The sequence below is a fragment of the Coloeus monedula genome, assembly GCF_965178545.1.
Source record: "Coloeus monedula genome assembly, chromosome: 5".
NCBI lineage: Eukaryota > Metazoa > Chordata > Aves > Passeriformes > Corvidae > Coloeus > Coloeus monedula.
Genome location: NC_138785.1, coordinates 11,145,271 through 11,167,965, shown reverse-complemented (window position 1 = coordinate 11,167,965; position 22,695 = coordinate 11,145,271). Strand labels below are relative to the sequence as shown.

The 22,695-nt window shown below is 38.7% G+C and overlaps 1 protein-coding gene across 1 annotated transcript in view; it reads left to right on the top strand.

Moving 5' to 3' along the window:
- Positions 1 to 1,856: 1,856 nt before the first annotated feature.
- The window catches only part of MGAT4D (MGAT4 family member D), a gene marked incomplete at both ends in the record, with an annotated part of 35,733 nt that continues 14,894 nt past the window's right edge, over positions 1,857 to 22,695 (top strand). The window contains 7 exons of the mRNA XM_082282647.1: positions 1,857 to 1,947; positions 12,444 to 12,605; positions 15,117 to 15,257; positions 17,035 to 17,168; positions 19,320 to 19,366; positions 20,862 to 20,975; positions 22,257 to 22,332. Coding sequence (XP_082138773.1) covers positions 1,857 to 1,947; positions 12,444 to 12,605; positions 15,117 to 15,257; positions 17,035 to 17,168; positions 19,320 to 19,366; positions 20,862 to 20,975; positions 22,257 to 22,332 — 765 coding nt within the window. The remainder of the gene's footprint in view (positions 1,948 to 12,443; positions 12,606 to 15,116; positions 15,258 to 17,034; positions 17,169 to 19,319; positions 19,367 to 20,861; positions 20,976 to 22,256; positions 22,333 to 22,695) is intronic.

Below are 22,695 nucleotides of genomic sequence, written 5' to 3'. Positions count from 1 at the left end.
TGCACCACACCATCACAAATGATTTGGGGGTTTGGTACAAAATGAGATAAGCAAGCAAATAGAGAAAAGGAAGGAAGAGGTACTGTATTAATGATAAAAGCATATTTTTAGAAAACAAATTATCTAAAATACTAGGTCCTCTGGGTAAACAAGGTAATAAATTATATATGCTACTAATACATTAAGGAAGTAGATAACAGTTTAGGTAGCAAACAACTTACTGCTTTTATGAGCTGCCCAAGTCCAGTCTGATTTCTGAAGCTGTCTTTTGCATGTTTGCAACACAGAACAGGAAACCATATTTTCTTTATCATAGGTGTAGAATGAAAGATAGATTTGTGAGCAGGTAGAGGACATGTCAAAGCAAAAGCCACTAAATACATGCTAATCAGGTATGAGAAGGAGGAACATTTTTCTGTATAAAACATAGGTGGTTCTATTAGAACTGTGTTGCTGTAAGTGGTTCCAGGAACCCTGGTAAATAAGGTATCCGTTCCCTTTATAAACTATGTTGTAGAAGATGTATTCTAAACTGCAACTAATTTTTTGTTTTCTTATGGATTGCTGAAGACCTAAAAAGGCAAACAGGATGCCTAAATGGAAAGGCACATGTGTGAAGCAAGGTACAGTGGCTGAAGTATAGTACCTTTACCAGTGTAGAGGTACCAGTGTACCATTAGACTTCCATCAGGTTAGATTTTGCAGCTGCTTGCCCTCCTTCCTCTTTAAAGGTAAACTGAAAAGCTTGGTTTATTTACCTGGTTCTATGACTGTGCTAAACGCATGTATTAATTGTACACTACAGCTTGGATTCCTGATACAATCTTATGAGCAATATGCAAACAAGTGCCCCACTGGTTTTAAATGAGCAAAATAATGTTAACCATTACAATGTTGCACAGAAAAAATTCACATCACCAGAGGTTTATGTCCAAAAAGGAGATAGAGGAGTCCTTGTAACTTTATTAATAAACAAAGGGAGAGGCTATTTCCCATGCGATCTCTCAAAGTGTTGGGAGGACATGGCCCCCTTATTATCCTAACTTTCCCAGCTACATCACCCTCTCTCTATCCCCATTGGCTGAGGTACTTGGAAGGTACAGACTTCCAGACTCTCTGTCTACATGTCCTCCTCAACATGCACACCCCCTCTGCCCCCCCCCCCCCCCCCCCCCCGCCTTGCATAAGATAGTTCTATTAAGTCTTTATTCTTTTTCTTTCTAAAGTTTTGGGAATTTAGCACGACCTTGGCTGAGCAGTAGTCCGTAGCAAACATTTTCTAAAACTGATCGTTTCTCCTGTTACTTCCTTATCTACTAGTCTCTGGCCCTATTTATACGCAGATTCACAGCACCTGTTTGTAAAGACACATTCATTTTACTACTTTCAGTGTTATGACTTGGGCTAAACAGCACTTGCCGAACTGTCGGTCGTGAGACGTTTTTGCCGTGAAAACACAGCCTATACTTGCGCAGTCGAGGGGTTTTTCAGTGTGGGTCCGAGCGTCGGGAAGACTGACGGCAGGGGAGGGCTCTGCCAGGGGCTTTACAGCGGGAATTGGCGTGGGCGCTCGTTCACGAGGCCGGTGTCTTCGAGGAGAAAGACGGGCGGCGGGAGGAGCGGGTGCTCCCGCTGCTCTTTGCGTGTCCCTACCGACGGGTCCCCGCTCCTCGGGGAACGCCGATGTGCAGCGGGAGGGCTCGGCGGCCCCGCCCGGAGAGCAGCGCGGTAGGACGTGCCCCGGCCCTCGGCGCAGGGGGTGGACAGGGCAGGGCGGCGCGGCATGAACACGCTCGGCCCGCGTTGCCCGGGCGAAAGCGGTGGCGTGGGGGTCGTGCGGGCAGCGCTCGCGGGAGATGCGGCTGCGGCTCGGGCAGGTCCTGCCGGCGCTGTGCCTCTGCGCCGCCTTCCCCCTGCTGTGGTACGCGGTGTGGCAGGGGAGCCGAGGTGAGAGTGAGCGGCGGGGGCGCCCCGTCCCGTCCGTCCGGGGCGCGAAGGGCGAGTGGCGCGGTGGCACCTGCTGTGCCCCTCTCGCCGTGCCGTCGGGGCAGCGAGGCGCTGGCTCCCGCCCCGCTGCGCCCGCCTGGGTCTGCCCCCCTGCCGCCGCACCGGACGGCAGCGGGGGCAGTGGGGCCGTCCCGGCCGTCGTGCGGCTCCGTCCCGCCCTGCGGCGGCGAGTCCGGGCAGGGCACAGCCGGGGTTGCGGCGGGGAGCGCGTCGGGTCGCCCCATCCCCTCCCGGAGCTCCGGACCCTCTCGGCTCTCCGGGCTTGCTGGGTAAATGACGAACCTGTGTGGCCCCGAAGCTCGGCCGCGTGTAAGGCTGAGATTGCGGGTCTCCCTTGTTCCCCCGGGGTCATGGTTTAACTGCACCCAAGCACAATCTTGCGAAACAGCTTACAGGATTGGATCCTTGGACCGTACTTGTCCTATTAAAAATACAACCCTAAATTTAAGAAATAATAAAAGTTTCTTTTAAACTTTTTTTCCTAACTCTTTTTTTTCTCCTTTTCTTCTTACTCTTTTTCTAACAACCATCTTGCATTAAGATGGAAAGAAAAATCTAAATGTGTTTGCTGTGGCTGTCACTTTTAAAGTGGTTTTGATTTTAATGTCAGGGAAGATAAAGTAGCGTTATCCATCCTGCAACTGTATTTGTTCCTTAACGTACAGTCACTTTTTCCTGTGCATATTTCCAGGACCAGAATGCAGCGAAAACTACCTGAATTTTTATATTTTATTTCTAAACTTTAAAATGGCACAATGTCTTTTTAATAGGTTATATAGGTGGTACATGCCAGATAGATCTACATAAAGCCATGTCTAAGATTCTCTGAGCCAATATGGGAAAGATAAAACTGATGGTATTTTCCAAAAAGAAATGAGAAGGTGTCTCCAAACAGTATCTCTGAGACTTGGCTTGTTACGGGTGAGGGGGTAGTTGGTTTGGGGTAAGGGAGAGAGAGTGGATCTTTGAGTGCTTCCTACATACACCTTTACAATAGGTTTGGTTTTATAAGTGCAGAAGAATAAGAATAAACCAATTAGTAATTTCTGGGATGAACACAGATAATTTGTGCTAGCAGATAATTTGTTTATATTAATTGTTCCTGTAACAAATAGAAGTGGTGGTAGAGATCATGGCCCCACAATGGCATATTGAATAATGTGCTGATCCTCCTGCCTTTTAGCATTTTTGGTCAGCTATATGGTTGTTTACCTTACAACACTTCATGTTTTCTTCAGTGGCACTCCTGTTAGGAGTGGGGAAGGAAAAATGAAGGGAGTGTCTTAGGAGACTAAGGTCTGAGAGATGTCAGAATGAAAGCATTTATCCAATCTGCAGTAACCATCGTGTTGTCTTGTGGCTCATGTTTTGGGACTCCTCATTACTGATATTCCATTTTCATTTCCCTTTCTTTTTGACGTTTCTTTGATGACATTCCATGATGGGCTGTTTTGCTTTGGGATTTTATTTGTTTGTGTTTTGTTTGTTTGTTTGGGGGAAGAGGGATAATGTGTGTTGTGGTGTATATGTGTTGTCTTAACTTCTCTTTCCACAGTTTCCTCCTCCTCCACAGCAAACTGAGTAACTAATTCCTCTCAGATGGTATAATTTTCCTAATTACTATTATTATTAGCACCTGGTTTTTTTTAGCAAACTTTTAATTATTGCATATGTGAATATGTACTCTTCAGAGACCCTCTGAAGCTTGGTAAATCTCAAAAATGTGTAAATAAGATAGTTAATATTATTAACTAAAGGAGAAAGTAGCAGTACATGGTGAATGGAATGACTTTGTATTATGTTTATTTTACTGAAAATATAGTCTTTGCTCTCAAGGTGTGTTAGAAGACAAGCCTTCTACCCATCCAGAAAACCTTAAGAATAGCCAGCCATAGGTGACAACAACAAAGGTTGTTACCTTTTTTCACAGAGACAGACTCATTGGGAACAAACCCACTAATGCTCTGTTGTTGTTACAGGATATTTGTTTAAGAAAGTGGTTTGAACTTAATCTTCTGTTCTGAAAACAGGCAGGTATCTCTGCTTAGATGTTGTTAAACCTCTGTTTTTTCTTTCTGCACTGCTGAATTTACTCTCCACTGCCATACTTAGAGCACTACAGGAATTTCCACTTTTGGTGTATCTCAAACTACCATGTGTGTTTTCTTTTCTAATGCCCTTTTCACTTAGCCCACCAGTTACTGTAAGGTCAAGTACTGTTGCAGCTTGTCAGCTCCCATCTCTTTCCCTCATTTGTCAAATGTTTTCTGGCTCATTTTCTTCCACACATTTGTTAAATCTCCTCTTACTTTTGTTAACTTCTCTGCTCTGCCCATTTGTTAAATCTCCTCTTACTTTTGTTAACTTCTCTGCTCTGCCCATTGAAATGTTTAGACTGCTCTTGATTTTTGACTACAGTCTATCACACTAAGCAGCAGTAGTCTGAAGTATTACCTCAGGTTTCTGTTTAGTTAATTGTTTCTTGGATAGCAGTGATTTTGGGATAGTAAATAATCTTTGTACAATTAGGACAGGGCACCCGAGCTCAGGACTAGTGGTCTTAAGTACTTCGATAACATAAAAGGTACATAATAGCCCTGTTCAGTTTGTCCACAGTCTCAGAGCCTTTCAGCCTTTGAATATTTGAAGTTTAAATCGGATATTGGCTCTCTCCTGATTTCTGTGCAAATAAAAATCAATAGCTTAAGCCAGTGACCTTTCAATGCCTTACAATAAAGGTAGCTTGAGATATTTGAGTTGAAATGTATTTGCTGTCAATGACAGCAGTAAGTAATTGGCTCTTTGGTGCTGCTTCTGACTATTATGTGTAGCCTGAGTATTGACTTGGAGTTGTGAGACTAAAATCGAGTACACGTAACTTAAACTGGCATAGCAGGGAAGATGCTCCTCACTCATTCACTTAAAAATAAAAGATCAGAATCTACCACAGTCACTAGATTTCAGTTATTGTGGATAAGACTGTATATATTTTAACTATGGTTAGGAAGATGTTTTTATAGTCACTTTTCCCATTGCTTTATAAATATAAGCAAAGGTTTCATACTAAATATACTGATATTTTTGCCGCCAGGAAAAAAAAAAAGATAAAAGTAATTGTGAAGACAACTGGTAATGATCAGATCTTCAGCAAAAGCTAATGCTGTGTCTAAAGTTGCATGGTGATTCCTTCAGCATCTTCTGGAGTGCTTGTGAACACAGGCTGCTGTTAGTGAGCAATCAGCTGGGCTGCTGCAGCAATTCCTGTTCCACGTCCTGCATGGTTTTGCTGTGAAATTTTTGGTACCTCCCCAGGCCCCAAGCCAAACCCATCTGAAGCAAACAGTTTGTATTTGAGCATAGGAAAGGCTGTTGTTAGGATGATGCAGATGTTTCTACTTGTGAAACTGAGTTACAATTCACATGTTAATTCATCTGACCAAAATTGTCTGCTCTCATAAAGACACTCCTCATATAGATTTGTAGTTCTGAGGAATAGTATACCATTTACAATATATGTAGTGATTTTCTCACACAGTTTTAGCTATTGTTTTCCATGTAAATACTAATCCATTTAAAAAATCACAGGATATAAAAATAATAAAGTAAGTCTAAGGAGGTAGCAATTTTTTCCCCCACTTGAAAAACAGAAGGCAAAAACACATTATAAACTTGTTATGAATTTACATAAAGTTTCTTCAGAGGAAACAGTATTCCTGAATAAAAAGAAATTTTGGTGTGTTTGCTGAATAACAGTGAATTTTTTGTAAGTCACAGCAACGAGGTAAATCAGACCATCTCTTATGTGCTTCTTCATGATGCTCTCAAGAGTTACAAGATTAAATCTCTTTGAATTGATTTGTAACATGTTGCTGCCCTCTTCACCTAAATTTATAGGATACTTTGTCCAAGTAAATTAAAAGTAAGCTTTGCTTGGAAGTTAGGAGAAATTGATGCTGAAAATATGCTGTCACAAGGATCTAGGCATGTTAAAATATACATGTTGAGTCAAACATTGTGAAACCTGAATTTCTTTAGTTATTCCTTTGAGGTGCAATGAACAAGAGAGAAACTGTTCATATGATTACATTCACAGAAGTATATGTAAGGATCACCAATTTTTTTGGTATCTACATTTTTAATTTGTTCCACAAATCGGGGGGGGGGGGGGGGGGGGCGGAGTTTCATCATTGCAAAGGGTTAAAGAGGTATCTCTGATGAAATATTTTTTTTTCCCCGTTGAAGTACAGTAATGTACATGCTAGCCCAGACAGCATGATTACACATTTCTTGTATTTCCAGTCATCTTCTGCCTATGATGTGATTCTTTGTTTCAGCTGTGCAGCCAAGTGCAGGTCTCCAGGAGATTCTGCTGTTTGTGATGGAGTTCTTTGCAGCTTTCCTGTCCAGTCCCAACTGGCATACTCTGGCTCAAAGCTTCAATTCAATAGTGGCAAATTGACAGATTTGATAAGGAAGTCTTGAATTGCACTGCTCTCACTTCAGCCAATACAGCTTATCCCGATTTCTGAACATGCAGAAGCCAATCTTCCTGTCTTCTCTAGGACTGCTAGACTGTGTTTAATCACCACTTTTCCCAGCTGTCCCAGCTGACTGGTAGGCTATGTCTTCCCTTCATGTGTACATTTCCTTCCAGTGACACTGAGAGCAAACAGAGGTTATTGCACATTCAGGTTTTGCCCCAACATGCAGTTGGGATGTGGCTGAAATTCACAGAGTGATAAGGAAAGAGTTTTTCCCAGTCCATCAATAGCTTACTCAGTTTCTTTGTGTAGTTCTGCATTTTGGCATTAAAAAAACAAAACAAAACAAAGCCAACATACAACAGCCTCGAATGGTCCACTTAAAGCTTAGTATTTCTTGATGCAAAATTTTATATCAAAATTTGTATCCAAGACTTAGAAAAGCTGTGTAGTTTTACTGGCTTCTAAGTGTGTAATTTACTAACTGAAGAGTCTGCTGGTTCTTACTGTTATTTCAGGCAGGAGAGTGCCTAAAGAGTAGAGGAACTTAGTCATATATCTTGTGGTACAAAAAGGAGGCCAGTTATTGTTGGGTTTTGTAGAGAAAGGGATAAGGGAGCATGTCAGACCTCTCTTTGTTTGCTGTACAGTGTCTTGTTATAACCTGTACTTAAGTGTAAACATACGACCTTCATGCTTTCCTAGTGTTGTACATTGAGTCTTGAGGAACAGTTTTGCCTAGAAATACCCTAGTTAGTGGCTAGGCATTTAATTAAATGTATGTGCAATTTAGTAGTTGTTGCTACCTCAGGAAGAGAAGTAAAATATTTAAAATACCAACCAGAACAAAGCAATAGCCATTGCTTGAAGTGAATGAGTACTACCTTAAAACCGAAGTATATCAATTATGGGCAAACACCATGCAATATCCATTCAATTTCTATATTTTTTCATTTATTTTAATAATATTGCTTTCCTATATGGTGATGCTCTGACTGTTTTAAGATCACTTTTAACTACATTCTAATATAGGGAAAGACTTGAGTCTAAAATGAGGACCGTTTGCCTGAAGAAAATATTATTAGAGTTAAATTGTATTTTCTTTGAAACAAGTTTGCTTATCTATTTTCAGTTAGATACAGTATGTAAATTGTTCAGTAAAAAGTATTCTATGCCAAACCCAAGTCCATGTTCATTAGATAATGGTGTGAGTTTTTAAAATTCAGTTACTAATTTTGATCTGCCTTTAATTCTGTAAGGTGTGTGTTTGTTTTAATACTGGAAGTATTCTGATTCTCTTCCCAGTATGCCCTGTATGGTAATAGAGGAACCCTATCTCCCCTGCCCCAAATTGCTGGCACAGTGTTTTCTTTGATGTCACTGGGTTAATGCAAAGTCCCTCCACTGCCTTGTAGCTCCTGATGTAGGCACTGTCAAAGGCAAATAGATGTCTCAAACATTTTGGAAGACACAAATAATACTGTGCTGTAAGACTCTAAACAAAGTAGTTAAAGGTAATGCACATTGTTGAATTTAAGTGTTTGCCTAAGAACTCGCTGTTCTGACCTGAGACAGAGGCATTGTTTGGGGAATTTTTTTTCCTTCCTTACTTGGAGAGCACAAAACCTGACCATGCAAAGCATGTAACAAGATTCAAAAAGGTCTCTCAGATGAGTTACAGGGAGATAATAAACTGCCAGTTATTAGTGCAATGCATGCCTCAGTGGTTTAATATGCCTCATTAAGCTGAGCAGTGGTTCCAAGCACAGAGTATGACAAGATCTTTTGCAGTTAGTGTGCTTATATAGTTTTCTTTTAAGGAGGCCATTAACAAAATTTCAGTTTCTAAAAGAAACAGTCTTTAGGTATGATAAACAGTGTAGCTTGTAATCAAGAAATGGGAACAAGATTCACTGCTAGACTTTGAAGTGTTTTCTTCCCTCCTTTCTGCCACTCCAAATTCTCCTCTTACTTTCTTTTCTGTTTGAGTGTTCGGACAAGATAGTGATGAATTATTCCATATCTCTTAGATATTGCCAGAAATCATTAATGAGACTGGAAGCATTTATGATCATAGAGGAAGTATATGTGTGTGGAGCTAAGAGAAATAATCAGTTGGCTTTTAGAATGAGTATTTGCTTTAGAGATTACTATTGTTTCTAAACTGTTTCAATATGCAGTGCAGAAAGTTATATATATAATGTATCTATTAGGAGATAACACAAGAGTGCATTTAAAACCATTTAAAATGTTGTTATCTTAGAATTATAGTATCCATAGGTATATATGCCAATGTGTAGTTAACAGTCAGAGGAAAGCTACAGTAGAGCCGAAAATTCACTGAAAAAGCTTTGAGTGCTATCACTGTGTCTGGGAAGTGGCTGGGTCTTTTTTTGCTCTCATGGCTTGTAGCCAGTGTAGCCCCACTGACTTTTCCTAGAAGGGAAATTCAGCGAACCACTCTTAGCCCAGAAGAGTGATTCATCTGCAGCTCACCAAGGGGAGAAGCAGCCTTTACATAGAATCCCAGAATATGCTTAGTTGGAAGGGACCCACAAGAATCATTGAGTCCAAATCCTGGCCTTGCACAGAGTCACACCATGTGCCCAAGAGTGTTGTTCAAAAGCTTCTTGAACTCTGCCAGGCTTAGTGATGTGACCACTGCCTTGGGGAGCCTGTTCAACCTGCTCAACCACCCTCTGAGTGAAGAACCTTTTCCTGATATCCAACCTAAATCTCCCCTGACACAACTTCATGCAATTCCCTTGGGTCCCGTCACTGGTCACCACAGAGAAGAGATTAGTGCCTGCCCCTCCACTGCTCCTCCACTTCCCCTCACGAGGAAGCTGTAGACCACAATGAGGTCTCTCCTCAGTCTCCTCTTCTCAGGCTGAACAGACCAAGTGACCTCAGCCATTCCTCATATGGCTTTCTCTCCAGACCCCTCCTTTGGACCCTCTCTAATGGCTTTAATGTTGTCTTTATATTGTGGCACCCAAAACTGCTCCCAGCACTGGAGGTGAGGCCGCCCCAGTGCAGAGCAGAGCGGGACAATCCCCTCTCTTGCCCAGCTGGCGATGCCGTGCCTGATGCCCCCAGGACACAGCTGGCCCTCTTGGCTGCCAGGGCACCGCTGACTCACATTCAACTTTCCATCAGCCAGGACCCCCAGGTCCCTTTGCACAGCGCTGCTCTCCAGCCTCTCATTCCCCAGTATGTCTGTACATCCCAGGTTGCCCCATCCCAGGTGCAGAATCTGGCACTTGCCCTTGCTGAACTTCCTATGGTGATTGCTCAGCTCTGATTTGTTGGGGTCTCTCTGCAGGGCCTCCTTTACCTTCATTTTCTTTTTGTAGTTTTGCTGTATGTCCTCATCTCGCTCTTTTCTGGTTTTATTCTGACACTCCTCACTGCTGATGGAACCATTGTTAAACAAGGCATTGCCAAGTCAGGCTGTTGCTGGGCACAGAGAATGTTTCATGCTGCACCCAAAGCTCCATCGCCCTGGCCCTCCCTATCAGAAAGCACGGTATTTGTAAAAATGCCCTGTATCTTTCTAAGCAATCTGTTGCAAGCAGCTGTTTTAGTTCTCTGTGGATCATTAGAAGCTGAAAGAACATTTTACACATACACACAAACAAATCCATTTAAACTTAATGACTGTTGAAATATTTAGTGTGTTTAGCTTCATATTGCTTTCTAAACACACATTTTTTGCCAAAGGTTTAGTAATAGTTAATGTTGCTTATTTGCATGTGCTCTAGTAAAATTTAGAACATTTAATGTTCTATTTCAAACTATATATTTTTATAACAAATTCATTCTTCACTAAGGGTGAGTGAATATTATGTTCCTTGTGTCAAACCCTTGCTTCCTGAGCTGTCAAAATCAAGTGATTACTAAGAATCTTGTTCTGCTGACTGAACAGAGGGTTCAATTCTGAAAGACTTAAAAATGTAGTTTCCCTTTTCTGGCCTGAAGAAATAGATAAGGCAGATTACAAATGTCAGCTTCTTTGGGTGCACTCAGTGATAGTTGAGTGTTGACATTTTATTTCCAAGAGGCGCCTGTGATATTTTGGTAGGCTCACCTGTAAGTAAGCAAATACAACTGCCATTACTTGGTGCTTGCCAAAATGTCAGCCCAGTGGTGGCATTGGTAATTTTGAGTCACACTGACACTACATAGCTGAGAGGATTGTGAAGAGAGGGACTATGATGTTGTAATTTGTCTGCAATTTCTTTACTAATTCCTTCTATAAATTGGAATTTAAAAAAAACCCTTACACCCAGGACTGTATCTTTAGCTTATACTTCTGAATTTGTCTTGGAATTGCAAGATAAATCTCCACTATGTTTACATGTATTGATGTTCTATCTGGAATCACTTTCTTGCTATGAAAATGGTGTGATGATTATCTGTCAGTCACCTAAATCAGCTTAAACCTTCTGTTTTCATTTTATTCGTATCCATTCTGAAGGAAAAAATCCTAAAGATTGGATTATGGCATTGGAAACACAGCTACAAAAGAAAAGCATAAACAAAAAAGTGTATTCCTACATGGTAGCTGATGAAAAGGATCTTCCTTAGGTATACCAAAAATTTAGCTTGTTTGGTGTTCTAGCTCTGTAGCCTGATGCCTTGTGACAGATTTTTAAAATTTGAAATCTATTTTAATCTATTTAATCTATTTTATATTGTTTAAAGATAGACTCTTCATCTGTTTTGACCTTCCATTTGTTTTTGTTTTCTTTTAATTTTATTCTCCAGTTTTTTTAGGGAAGCCTATATCAATCAAGTAGAAATGTCTTGTTGCATGCAGCTGAAATAACACAGATTTCCCCTTCCTTCAGCAATGCTAAATTTATGTTCATAGCTACATAGTATAAAATGCTCATAGATACTAACACCTTTCTTGCAAGTCAAAACATTTTTAGGAGTGTCAAAAAAATTTAGGAAGCATTCATTTTATGGGCATTTTACTAAATATACTTTAAAAATTTAATGAGGTAAATAATGATAATACAGACCACATGTTTCCTTCTTTTTTCTAGCCACCCTCTTCCTAGATGTTTTAAACTTCAGTCTTCCAATCACACAGTTCGCAATTGAATTAAGGACTTGTGTTTAATGCAAATAAAACCCCCTGCTTATCCAAAATGCAAATTAATTCCAGTTTGAAGCACCTCTGCAAATCCTCACAAATTTATGTTACCTCTGAATTTTGCTTGTAGTCTTTTACAGGTTAGAATCCCTGGGAATTCAGTTTTCCAGAGGGACAATGGTGGGTCCTAGAAAACGAGAGCTGCCACAGATAAGACTCAGCACAGTCCACAAATAGAATGGAAGAAGTCTCTAAGTAACAGCATTTAACTAAAAAAAAACCCAACCCAAACCCAACTAACTAAACCACAGCAAGACCAAAATGAAGCAGAAGTCCCCTTCTACTTTCTTTACTCTCTGTTGCGAAGTGTTGATGTTACTGAACTATTGCTTTACATTAACCATCTTTAGTAATAGTTCTTAACATACTCCAGACACTTTGTAACTCATAGATGAAGACTGGATGCTTTTAACATCTCTGTTTTATTCTTAATAGTGTTTGATACACAAGACAAGCCATTACATAATTATACTTTTCAGTGTGAAAAGGGTCATCAATATTTGTTATTTGGTGAAAAATGTAGCACCTTCCCCTGCAACTCACAGTCTTTCACTGACTTTTTCCTTATTATGAATTTCGTATTCTTGGTTTTGTCCTCAATTTACCTTTATCCAGCTGGGCTCTCTAAACTCAACCTTTTTAATACTCTTCCAGACTTTTTCTTCTCCTAAATAAACTTTATTATTTATTATGTGCTTTGGTGATGTCATTTTCTGGACAATCTCCTATTCTTTAACTTCATTCCATCATACAAATCACCTTTTAGAAAAGAAATTATGTTCTTATTGCAGGAAATGACTTAGATATGTACCAACACCAGTTGCTGGAACTTCAGCAGAGACTATTGTATGCTGAAGAGGAAAATAAAAAAAGATCACACGAACTGAACAGTGCCCTAGATGAAATTAAACATGTAGTTGCAAGAAGAATGAACATGACAAAAAACCACACAGGTTTGTAGGGGTAATCTCTGCTTTTTTTTTTGCTTTTTTTTTTTTAAGGACACCAATATGCGAAGTTTAGTGACCTGGCTTCTTCCCATTGTTTAACTGAACTTACTAGTTACCTTGCCTTACAGGCTGTTGTACATCTCTGTCTATCTGCACACTGTAGTTACATGCCATAGATTGACAGTTTGATTTTGTCACCTAAGATAAATGATGTGGTTGTGCTGGATCTGCCTTCCTTCCTGTTGAGATTAGCAGAGCTACTTCCCTGGGGAGAGAAGGAAAACTAGAAGTGGCATCTCTGTGCTGGAGGCATTTCACAGTATACCCCAACTTCAGAAAGAGTCTGGGTGCGACTGAAAACTACCATTTAACAATACTTATTTTCATTTAGCACAGCAGGCTGATAATCAGATTAAAATAGGGAATTAACCAGGACTATTACAGGGGGAGAAGGAACAAGGTGCATTTCTTCTTTGTATAGTCAGAATTGTTTCTTCTCCTGTTCTTTCCTGTCAGTTTTTGTCTGTTTATCCAATATTAATTCACTGGGACTGTTCAGACGTGTATAATCAAAGGGCTGAGCATTGGCAGGGTGGTGGCCTTAGGAGCTTTAGAATAGAGTCATGTTGTCAGCCCCCAGTAGCCCCACGTGCCGTGGGCAAAGAGTTACTGCTTAATACACAAAACAGCAGTAAAGGAGACTGCAAGTTTCCCTTGCCCCTCCTTTTGATTCTTACTGGAGCCAGCTAAATTTCAGAGAGTATTAAACCTGTCAGTTCACAGGATTTAAGGCAGAAATTTTTTTAAATCATTGGATAATTTTCCTTTTATTTTTCCTTACCCTTCTGCTTCCCATTCCAGCCATGTTTCATTATGCAACCAAAATTAAAAAGTTTATTGTAGTCAATGGAACTAAACTCCCTTGCCAATACTTGATAGGTACTACTTCCAAATAAAGAAGGAAAGTCCTTGCAAAGTTGTGAAGGTGGTTAAAAAAAAACGTTTCTATGCAGCAAAATTCCAGTATATGTAATGGCTTAACAGTATGGAAAGACTTGTGGGTCTCTTTCATACACAAATGTCTGGGCATATATATACATGTGAAAAACGAGGTTCATTCTCCTCTGAGAATTTAAAAGTTTAATAAAAAGTCAATAAGAGACACATAAAGCAAAGAGGTAATGGCCGGGTGCCTTGGCGCTCTGCCAAGAGCACACCTGATGCCCAGGGATAGTCCTTTTTTTATACCATTTTTACTGTCTGTTCTTTATGCATATTCAAACTTTTCCAGAGCTGTTCTGCATGGCCAGTCCTTGGTTCCGCCTTTTTAGAGCATGTGCATTTTTCTGCCTTGCGGTTTTATTTCTTTTGATTCTTAGGCCTGGGCTCGCTAGGTGAGAGTTGATAGTAGAGTGGGCTTCTTAATTTCCCCAGACAGTAAGGGTTGATAGCAGCTTTGGGCCTCTTTGCCCCCGGGCAGAGTGTTGATAGCCACTTTGGCCTCATCCTCTGTTCGCTTGGAGGTTATCTTACCCGCTCACACTTGCTAAATTCTTGCTAAATAGAAAGAAAACTACATCCACACAGCATTTCTAACATTATATAATATTCACCTTAATACTTGCGAGAAGCCAATATTACAATATGCGTTTATAAAATCCATGTATGCTTGTTTGGGGGTTTTTAAAACTGTTTTCTGTAAGGTAGGGAATCTCTTTTTGGTCCTAATTTTCAGTGGGAGTATCTTTTGAAAGATTAAAAACTTAAAATACTGCCCATTCAGTAAGCCTCTGCCTTCCTTGATCTAAGCTGAGTGAATAAAGCTGATGATGGTTTTTGTGATACTTGTATGTAACTTTGAAGGGTGGTAAATTTTGGGAGTTACCTTAGATGCATTTCTTGGAAAAAGTAACTTTCCATCCCAGTCAGTAAACATTCTGTTGTTTTCATCTTTATTTTAAAGTAGTAAAGAAAACAAAATCCCTACTTTTCTCTTAACTGCTATAGCCTTTTGTTTCTTGAACAGTTTTTAAAGGCCTGTATATGGTCGTTCTTTTTACCATAGGACTTTTTATAAACTGAGAACTTTTGCTCAAGCTGTTAAAACCACCATGTGTTACTTTTTGGGGAAAGCATTTAAGTTTATTAAGTAGTTAAGAAGGTTATTAATCAGAATCTGTGCTTCTTTTCATTTAAAAATTGTTTGCCAACTATGTAAAAAACCCCCCAAACTGAACAGTTTTTTACTGCTGCCTTTAAAATAACTTCTTACTGTGTTTTAAGATGACTCAATCCTGCAAGTGTGTAGACACAGGGAAATACAGATGGTGCTCTCAGGATGTTCAAGCTTATAATGTAATATATATATAATGTATAATCATTTCTGAGGAATAGTTCTGATTGAATTGTGTGTGGTAACCTGCCAGTGTTCAGTTGAGCAAAACAGGTGAAGCAATAGGCTGCTCTGCTGGCTTTTTACTTCATGTGTACCTCTGCGTTTGTTGTGTCTTTAAGGTGATATGAAGTGGAAAGAATTAAACTTCCCCAGCAAACTCCCCATGCATCTTACAAATGTGTACTACTATCTCCCTCACCTTCGAGAATATGAAGATGCAATTTTCCCAAATGTTATTTTTGGGCAACAGAGAACTGGAGGTAGGAAATAAAGTTTGGCTTCGATTTTCTATATGTTTTTATTTTATATTAATTTCTAGCAATGAAACATACTCAAAAGTTTGGAATGTATTTTCTCCCTTAACTTCCTAATGTTGTCAAGCTGAATGAATTTTAATAGCAATAGCAAAAGTACTTTAAAAATGCCCACCCCTATTTCAAGTCTTTATCTCAAAGTATTCTGAAAACCTTTTGAAATATCAACAAAAAATAATCTTAATTGAAAAACAAGACTATTTTTTGTTTTAATCATATATTCATATGGCTAAGATGCAGTAGCTGACATTTTTTTCCACACAAAATTGTTATGGATGAGGAAGCCAAGGCGAATTTACAATGCATTCAGTTTGCCAATGTGAGAAGCAAAGGGAAAGGTGATGTGATAATTTAAAGGATATTAATATATCTTCAATATAGCTTTTTCATCCACATGAGAAATCAGCTGACACCTGTAGAAATCATAATGAATTCCAGTGAACTATAATAAAAATTTTAAATGCATTGTTCTAACTGTCATGTGACAGGTAAAAGAAACATGCAAAAATAGTAAGCAAAGAAGAAACTAGTCAACCATTCTGCTGAGTTTTGTATTTTGTTGAAATTTTTACTTTTCTTTAGGATGATTTTATATGAAGAAACTTTGGCAGTGATTTTTGATTTAACTAAAAAAAACCCCAAGCCCTGGACCATGCTTATGACAATGGATAACTTTCTACAGACTTCTCATTAACAGGTGTAGTTGTAGCAATGTGATCTAGTGTTGTAGTTCTCACTGCAGTGCCCCATAGATCAGTGTCACTAATGAAAAAATACTCTATGTTTAATCTTCTTTTATTTGTACAGGAAAATCACAATAGCAAGACTGCAGTTTAATAAGTACAGGATGGCCTTCAGTGTATAAAATGAAACAAACCCCAGTGGTTTAGCAGGATATGTGCTGGGAGGGAACATTGGCACTTTGGTGTTTTTGAGCTGACACCGGCATGGAAGTTAAAAGTGAGAAGCAAGTCACTAACTGCATCTACTGTTTTATTTCAAACTGTTGCTTCCTCACCAGCCTTCTGAGATTTTGGAGAATGGAAATCATCTGCAAGGACTAAGATTCCACAGGTTTACTGAGCTATGTTTGGCCACTGATTTAAGTAATGCCCATACTAATGAAAAAAGAGACATGCTGCTTATGGTCTAATGATATAATGCAGCACAGTGGAGTCATTTGCTACTAGTGAAGTCTTTGCCAGGGACAATTTCAGTTCCTTTATTTTTAATAACAACAACATCTTAGTTCTTTTCTTCTTATTGATGCTATGAAAATCATTGATGCATATCAATTAAACTGCTCAGAAGGATTTTTGAATTGGATTTCTTTCTGAGATACACAGCATTCACTTCCTGTGAGAACCTGCTCACTAGAGCAGTGTTGGTTTAACCCTTCATACATAGATCTCCAAAGCAAGAGCAAGCACTTATTTTGCAATACTCACTTCTGAATCTCAGCAGCAAACACCTCCGTGTTTGCCAGAGGTAGTGGCATCTCTAAGTTCTCAAATCTAGACCTGGTGTTTATAACACAGACACAGGTGTCTCTAAACTAAACATAGCTGGAGGTATCTCTCCTTCCAGGTAGTAGAGCAAATGCTATCACAGTGCTAAAGAAATATTAACTGTTGCCAAGTTTCATGGTCACATCAAATCAAAATTAAAATGTAATTTCAATTTCCCTTAAAATTATGTGGCTTGCGGCATTCTCTCTTTGCAGTCTCCCTGGTGATGGGTATTCCTACAGTGAAAAGGGAAAAACAAAATTACCTGATTGATACATTGCATTCCCTACTGTACAAACTTTCTGAAGAGCAAAAGAAGGACTGCATAATAATCATCTTTATAGCAGAGGTAAGTTTGCGTGGAAAGGTGCAGAATGCTGATAGACAAAATGGAGATTTATATCTAAGCGTAATATTGCAGGAGAGGCTGCAAAATACTGTTAACTTGGCCTTTGGGAGAGATTTCTTCAGGGCTAGAGGAGATGGTGAGCAGTTGGTGCCTCAATGTTCGTTTGTGGAAAAAAAAACCTGTAATGCAGAAGATTGAGGGTAAAAAGTCATATTACATTTACCAACACAGTCATTGGGTCAGATTTTCCAACAAAACCATATGAACTCATTATTTATCTCTGAATGTAAGGTCTTCTGCTTCCAGAATGAAATGTAAGTTCTCCACAGAAAAGTGCTATAGAACCTGAAGAACATAAACTTAGTCTAACAAATTTTCAATTTATTTATCTGCTGGTTTGATAACATATATCTTGCAAAGCATCTTGACATATTGGAGCCTTCTGCATGTGTTTTGGCATTTCCCATGCAAAAGAAAACTGTTCAGAGCCTTGAACATGTTTGGGAAAGTAAACAATGCTCAAGGTAAGATATTAGGGATAAATACTTTTTTTTTTTCTCACTCAAAAATACCTTGATTACATCAGAAAAAAAGCTACAGAAGGGAATTAGCTAGTAAAGCTTCTAGAAGGTAAAAAGCCTGTGCAATTATTCAGACTTCATATTTATTCTTCATGTTTCTTTTTCCTTTCATAGACAATGTTAAATTTATACATGTATTCATTAACAGTTACAGTTTGCTTTTTTTATGGTTTAGTCATCACTTTTGCAGGTGTAAAAGTGTCAAACAGAGTATAGTTCACTTTAATAAGTTTGGCTATGGCTTCCACTTTTCTGTTTGGATCACAATGATGAGTACAGAGGACCAGTTGTATTGGCTGTAGTTCCTCTTCAGCATAGTTTTTAGGAGCTGAACTTACTTTGCAGTTGGTATTTCCCAATGAAGAGCCCTGGCAGTGATGAGCTTTGCCTGGCTGCCATTCAGGTAAACTTCTTATTACAGGGCTTCAGAGAATTCTGTGAGTTTTTAAGGGTTAGCTTGTGAATAGTTTCCCACTGTGGAGAATCCTAGTGTGACACTTTGAACAAACAGGAGCTGTGGTTGTAGTAATAGTCCGTATCAGCCAATTAAGGATTAAACTGCCATTGTAAGAATTACTCTCCCTTTTTACCCAACCCAAAAGTCATGTTCTCACAGCTTCCATTTTTTCAGCCATGCAGTAAATTGGAGCAGATAACCATGCTGCTATGAGAGGTGATAAGAACATTTTCTTATGAGAGGAGGACAGGTGTGTTCACTGGTCATGAATCCACACTTTCCTTTTTCCCACAAAGTTTTAAAAGAACAAGGTAAATGTTTACATCATGGGTTAAGCTTGAGTAACTTATTGACTGAGAGTGAGTTTTAAGTTCTGGGTATTATTTTTCTTAGCACAGTTCTTCACTTTTTTTTTTTTTTTTTTACTTACTGCAAATTAAATATATAATCGGTAACAATTATTTGTTTAGTTAAAGAAAAAATCTGAACTCCTAAGACAGTTACTGTGTTGCTTTAGAAATCACATCCATAAAACTTTGTACTCTTAATGTAGTTAACAGATGTTTTGCACACTAAAACTGTTACTTTTTTTGAAACAGCAGTAATGAATGTACTCAAAATTTCCAAACAAAGAGTTGTAATTTTGTTATATTAGGAAGAAATGAAATAAAAATTTTAAGTATTACTGGCTTTATAATATTTTGCTTAGGTGATTTTTTTCTCATCAGCCCTAGGCCTCTTTTGTGATTTTTGGATGATTAACCCGAAACAGCTCTTTTTACTGACAGTTACGTGGCTGTGCTTTACTGGCATAGCTGAACAGATTTTTAGCCAGAAAATAGCCTGGCCTTCTGCAAAAGCAGTGAATAACGAAGTGCAGAATTGGCAGCTGGAGATAGTTGGAAGCAAAAGTGAACTGCATTGACAGTTTCATTGGCTTGAAAAGTCCGTACTGTTCTTTAGTAGAAATGCTGCTGTAACATACCACGTTTGTTTGGAAGGAAAAAAATTAGAGAATAACAATTAAGTATTTGTGTATAAATTTTCCCTACAAAGTGTTGTTTAATACAAGAATGGGTGACTTTTAATGAAACCCTCCCTTCTTTTCTTTAGGTGGATGTAGAGTATGTTAAGAGGGTTTCAGAAAGTGTTAAAACCAGGTAAGTCCCTCAGAGTGTAACACTCAACCACCAGTGTGAACACATTTTGAGCTTTTATGGAAAGAATCAGAACATTTCAACACTGAAATGGAACTGCTCAGTAATGAGGCAAAGGTGCACTCTCAGTATGTGTGCCATAACACACTGTGAAATTCAGAACAGAAGGATGTATATCAATTTATTTTTCGTTTCTTATTTGATAAATGTGCTTTAACTAACCAGTCAAGGTCTCAGCTTAAATCTCTGATAAATATTTACTTGTGCCTAAGCTTTTTCCCCACAAAATTAATGATGTAATTCATGCACCTGAGACTACATGTATTAGGTCCCCACTGACTACACAGCCCTGCAGTTCTGCTTGCTCTTATTTTTCTTGAATAAGATCCCTGGGGGAGTTGATCTTTTCCTCCTCATTTGAGGGTTTCTGCACATCCTCCTTCACTCAAGGGTTTCCCCCTGTATTTTGTGTGTGGGTTTCCCCCAGAAGACTCCTCACACTGAGGCTGTTAGCTAAGTAATATTCATCATTTCCTGCCTCCAGAAGGTTTAGCTCAGCTGGGAGTACTGTGGCAAGGACAAGGGGAAGAGGCAGTCCTTGGCACTGCCAAGCTACAATCCCTACAGCAATTTAAGCACTCAGATAATTTTTTAAATTTCTTTTTGGCTTTTGAAAAAGTTCTGCAGAGTATTTGCTTTGTCAGGGTTACACAGTAAGATTGATTTTTTTTTTTTTTCCATATGCTGGTACTCTGATGTGTTTAACTTTTAGTGTTACCTATTTTTACTAATCATAGGAAATGGGAAACTCAGTTTTGAAAGCTCTACCTGTTTTTTGTTGGGGTTTTAAAATTTTTGTTTGTCTGTTTGTCTTTGTTGAGGTTTTTGTTTGTTTGTTTGGTGGTTTTTTGTTTGGTTTTTTTAGCTGGTTGTTTTGTGGGTTTTTTTGGAGGAAGGGGGAGATTTGACTTCAAGGTTTATATCCCAAAGTAGGTTACACATTTTTTCAATGTCTCTTTAAATGGAAAATCTAATCCTTGGAGCAGATCCAGACTCCCCATTTTAAACTCCTGCTCTGTGACAGTACAATTTTGCTTAGAAAGTAGAATTAGAGTTGGAGCAAGGGTAGGGAAACTGGGAGCTTTCATGCAAGGGGGAACAGTTGTGTGTTGTTCTAGGAGTAGATTTGGTTGTGAATTACTGCTGCATTTTGGCAACTATCTCAGGATTGTTAGTAAGCATCTACAGATGCAGGAGGGGCAGGATTTCTGAGACACACTTCTCTCCAGTGTTTTCTGAGACTTGGATGAGTTCTTGACCTGTCTGTTCTAATGGTTGTTAAAGACTCCTTCTTGGTTCCAAATTTGCTGTCAGTTTCTTTGCTAGAGTTGTGAATTCCACTTCTGGAGGAGCAGACTTAACTTCGGGGAGCTGCTGTCTGTGGTTGACCTCAAAAGTCTTTTTGAGGGATAGGGTCTCACTAAGATTCTCTTCCTAGCTTCCCCAGAGAAGTCCAGTCTGGAGCCCTAGAGGTTATTTCTCCTCCTGCTTCTTATTACCCAGATCTTTCCAACCTGAAGAAAACACTTGGAGATTCTGAGGACAGAGTAAGGTAAGATGGCTATATAAAACCTAAGAACTTTTACTAAGAGTGTAAAATAGAAAATTCAGAAAAAGTCAGCATTATTTGAGCTGATAATGTTTTTGCATTTCAGAGCTAAAGGACCTCCATTGTATTTGTAAAAAAAATTTACAAGGGGATCTTGAGAAAAGCTATGCTGCACATCAGCTTCAGGATAAGAGCCAAGGCATCTCCTTTGGGTCTTGACTTTAGGCATCCAACAGGTTTTAAACCACATGGATAATGCCAACAGGCAATAAGCTATTTCATCTGGTCATAAAGGAAAAAATAGAAAAATCTTTAATGTGACTCATAAGGGAGTGGCTTTGTGAACACACAGAGGAAACCCCATGTGGCCCTCTAGCTAACTACTGACAGCTACTGTGGGTTTAATTAATGACCTAACTTTTGGTGATCATCGACTTTTTATCTACTGTTAATATATCCTAAATGGTGATTTCATTCACTCATGTGCCCCAAATTCACTAAGACAGGGATTATAAGCTAAAAACCAATTATTTATTGGAGGAAAGTAATTTTCTTTCAACCAACAATAACTAATTTATCAGAAGCCACTGCAACAATGCAGCAAGAGAGCTGCCGTACTGAGAGTTTAGGCTGGAGGAAATCAGCTAGTATATTTATAAATACGTGTGTATGTATATTGGCTTTATAGATAAACCTTATGTGTTTATACCATAGACCATAAACAAGTTTACATACTTATAATTTGGATCAGTTACACTTTTATGTTAATTAAATACTGATAAATTACTCTCTAGTCTTTCAGTGTTGATTATCAAACATCAGCTTCATCGTCTGGTAAAATGAGAGACTGTCCAAAATATGTGTTTATATTTAAACCCGAAAATTAAGTTTATCAACCTGGTTTTGTGCTGTACATATGTAAAACCACTTACTTTTTCATCTTTAAATAATCCATGTGTGTTTACCTCTACTCTTCATAAAATGAGTAGAATCTTTTAAGTCATTTGACATGAACAACTTGTTAGACATTTTGTTTCAAGCTCCACTGACAGATGAAAATTTTTTGTTTATTTAATGTTAACTTTTATAGGAAAATCAAATTATTTACAAATGTTTACACTGATTGTAGAGGAATGCTTTTGCACTTAACAATGGGTTAGAATACTCAACCTTACAATTTTATTGTAGAGACAAAAAATGCAGAGCATTTGAAGTTCTCTTATTATAGAAATAACCCTTGCAACCCCCTCAAAAAGCTTATCAGAATTTGCTGCTTATGTTTAGGTGGAGAACTAAACAGAATTTGGACTATAGCTTTTTAATGCTATATGCTCAACCTAAGGGAACATTTTATTTACAGGTACGTCCATATTATCATTAAGTAGCAGCAATACCTCTGTACTGATGATTAGCTTTGGCAATTTTAATTTGTTTCAAAGGCCTTGATAAAACCAGCAGTCTTTGTCATCTTCTGTGTATTTTGCCCGTGCTCTTTACAAGCATCCACATATTTCTGTATTTATATATATCTTGCAGCCAGGTACTATTTGATTAAAACCATCTCTACCTTCCTATTTGTGAGGTTGAATAGCAAGGCAATTGAAGCATGAAGCCCTTATTTGATTAGGTTAAGAAAGTCAGGGTTTAATATCTTTTTACTTACCTCAGCCAGGAAAAACAGTGGTGATAGGTCCATGTTATAGCCCAGATGATAATGAACTGA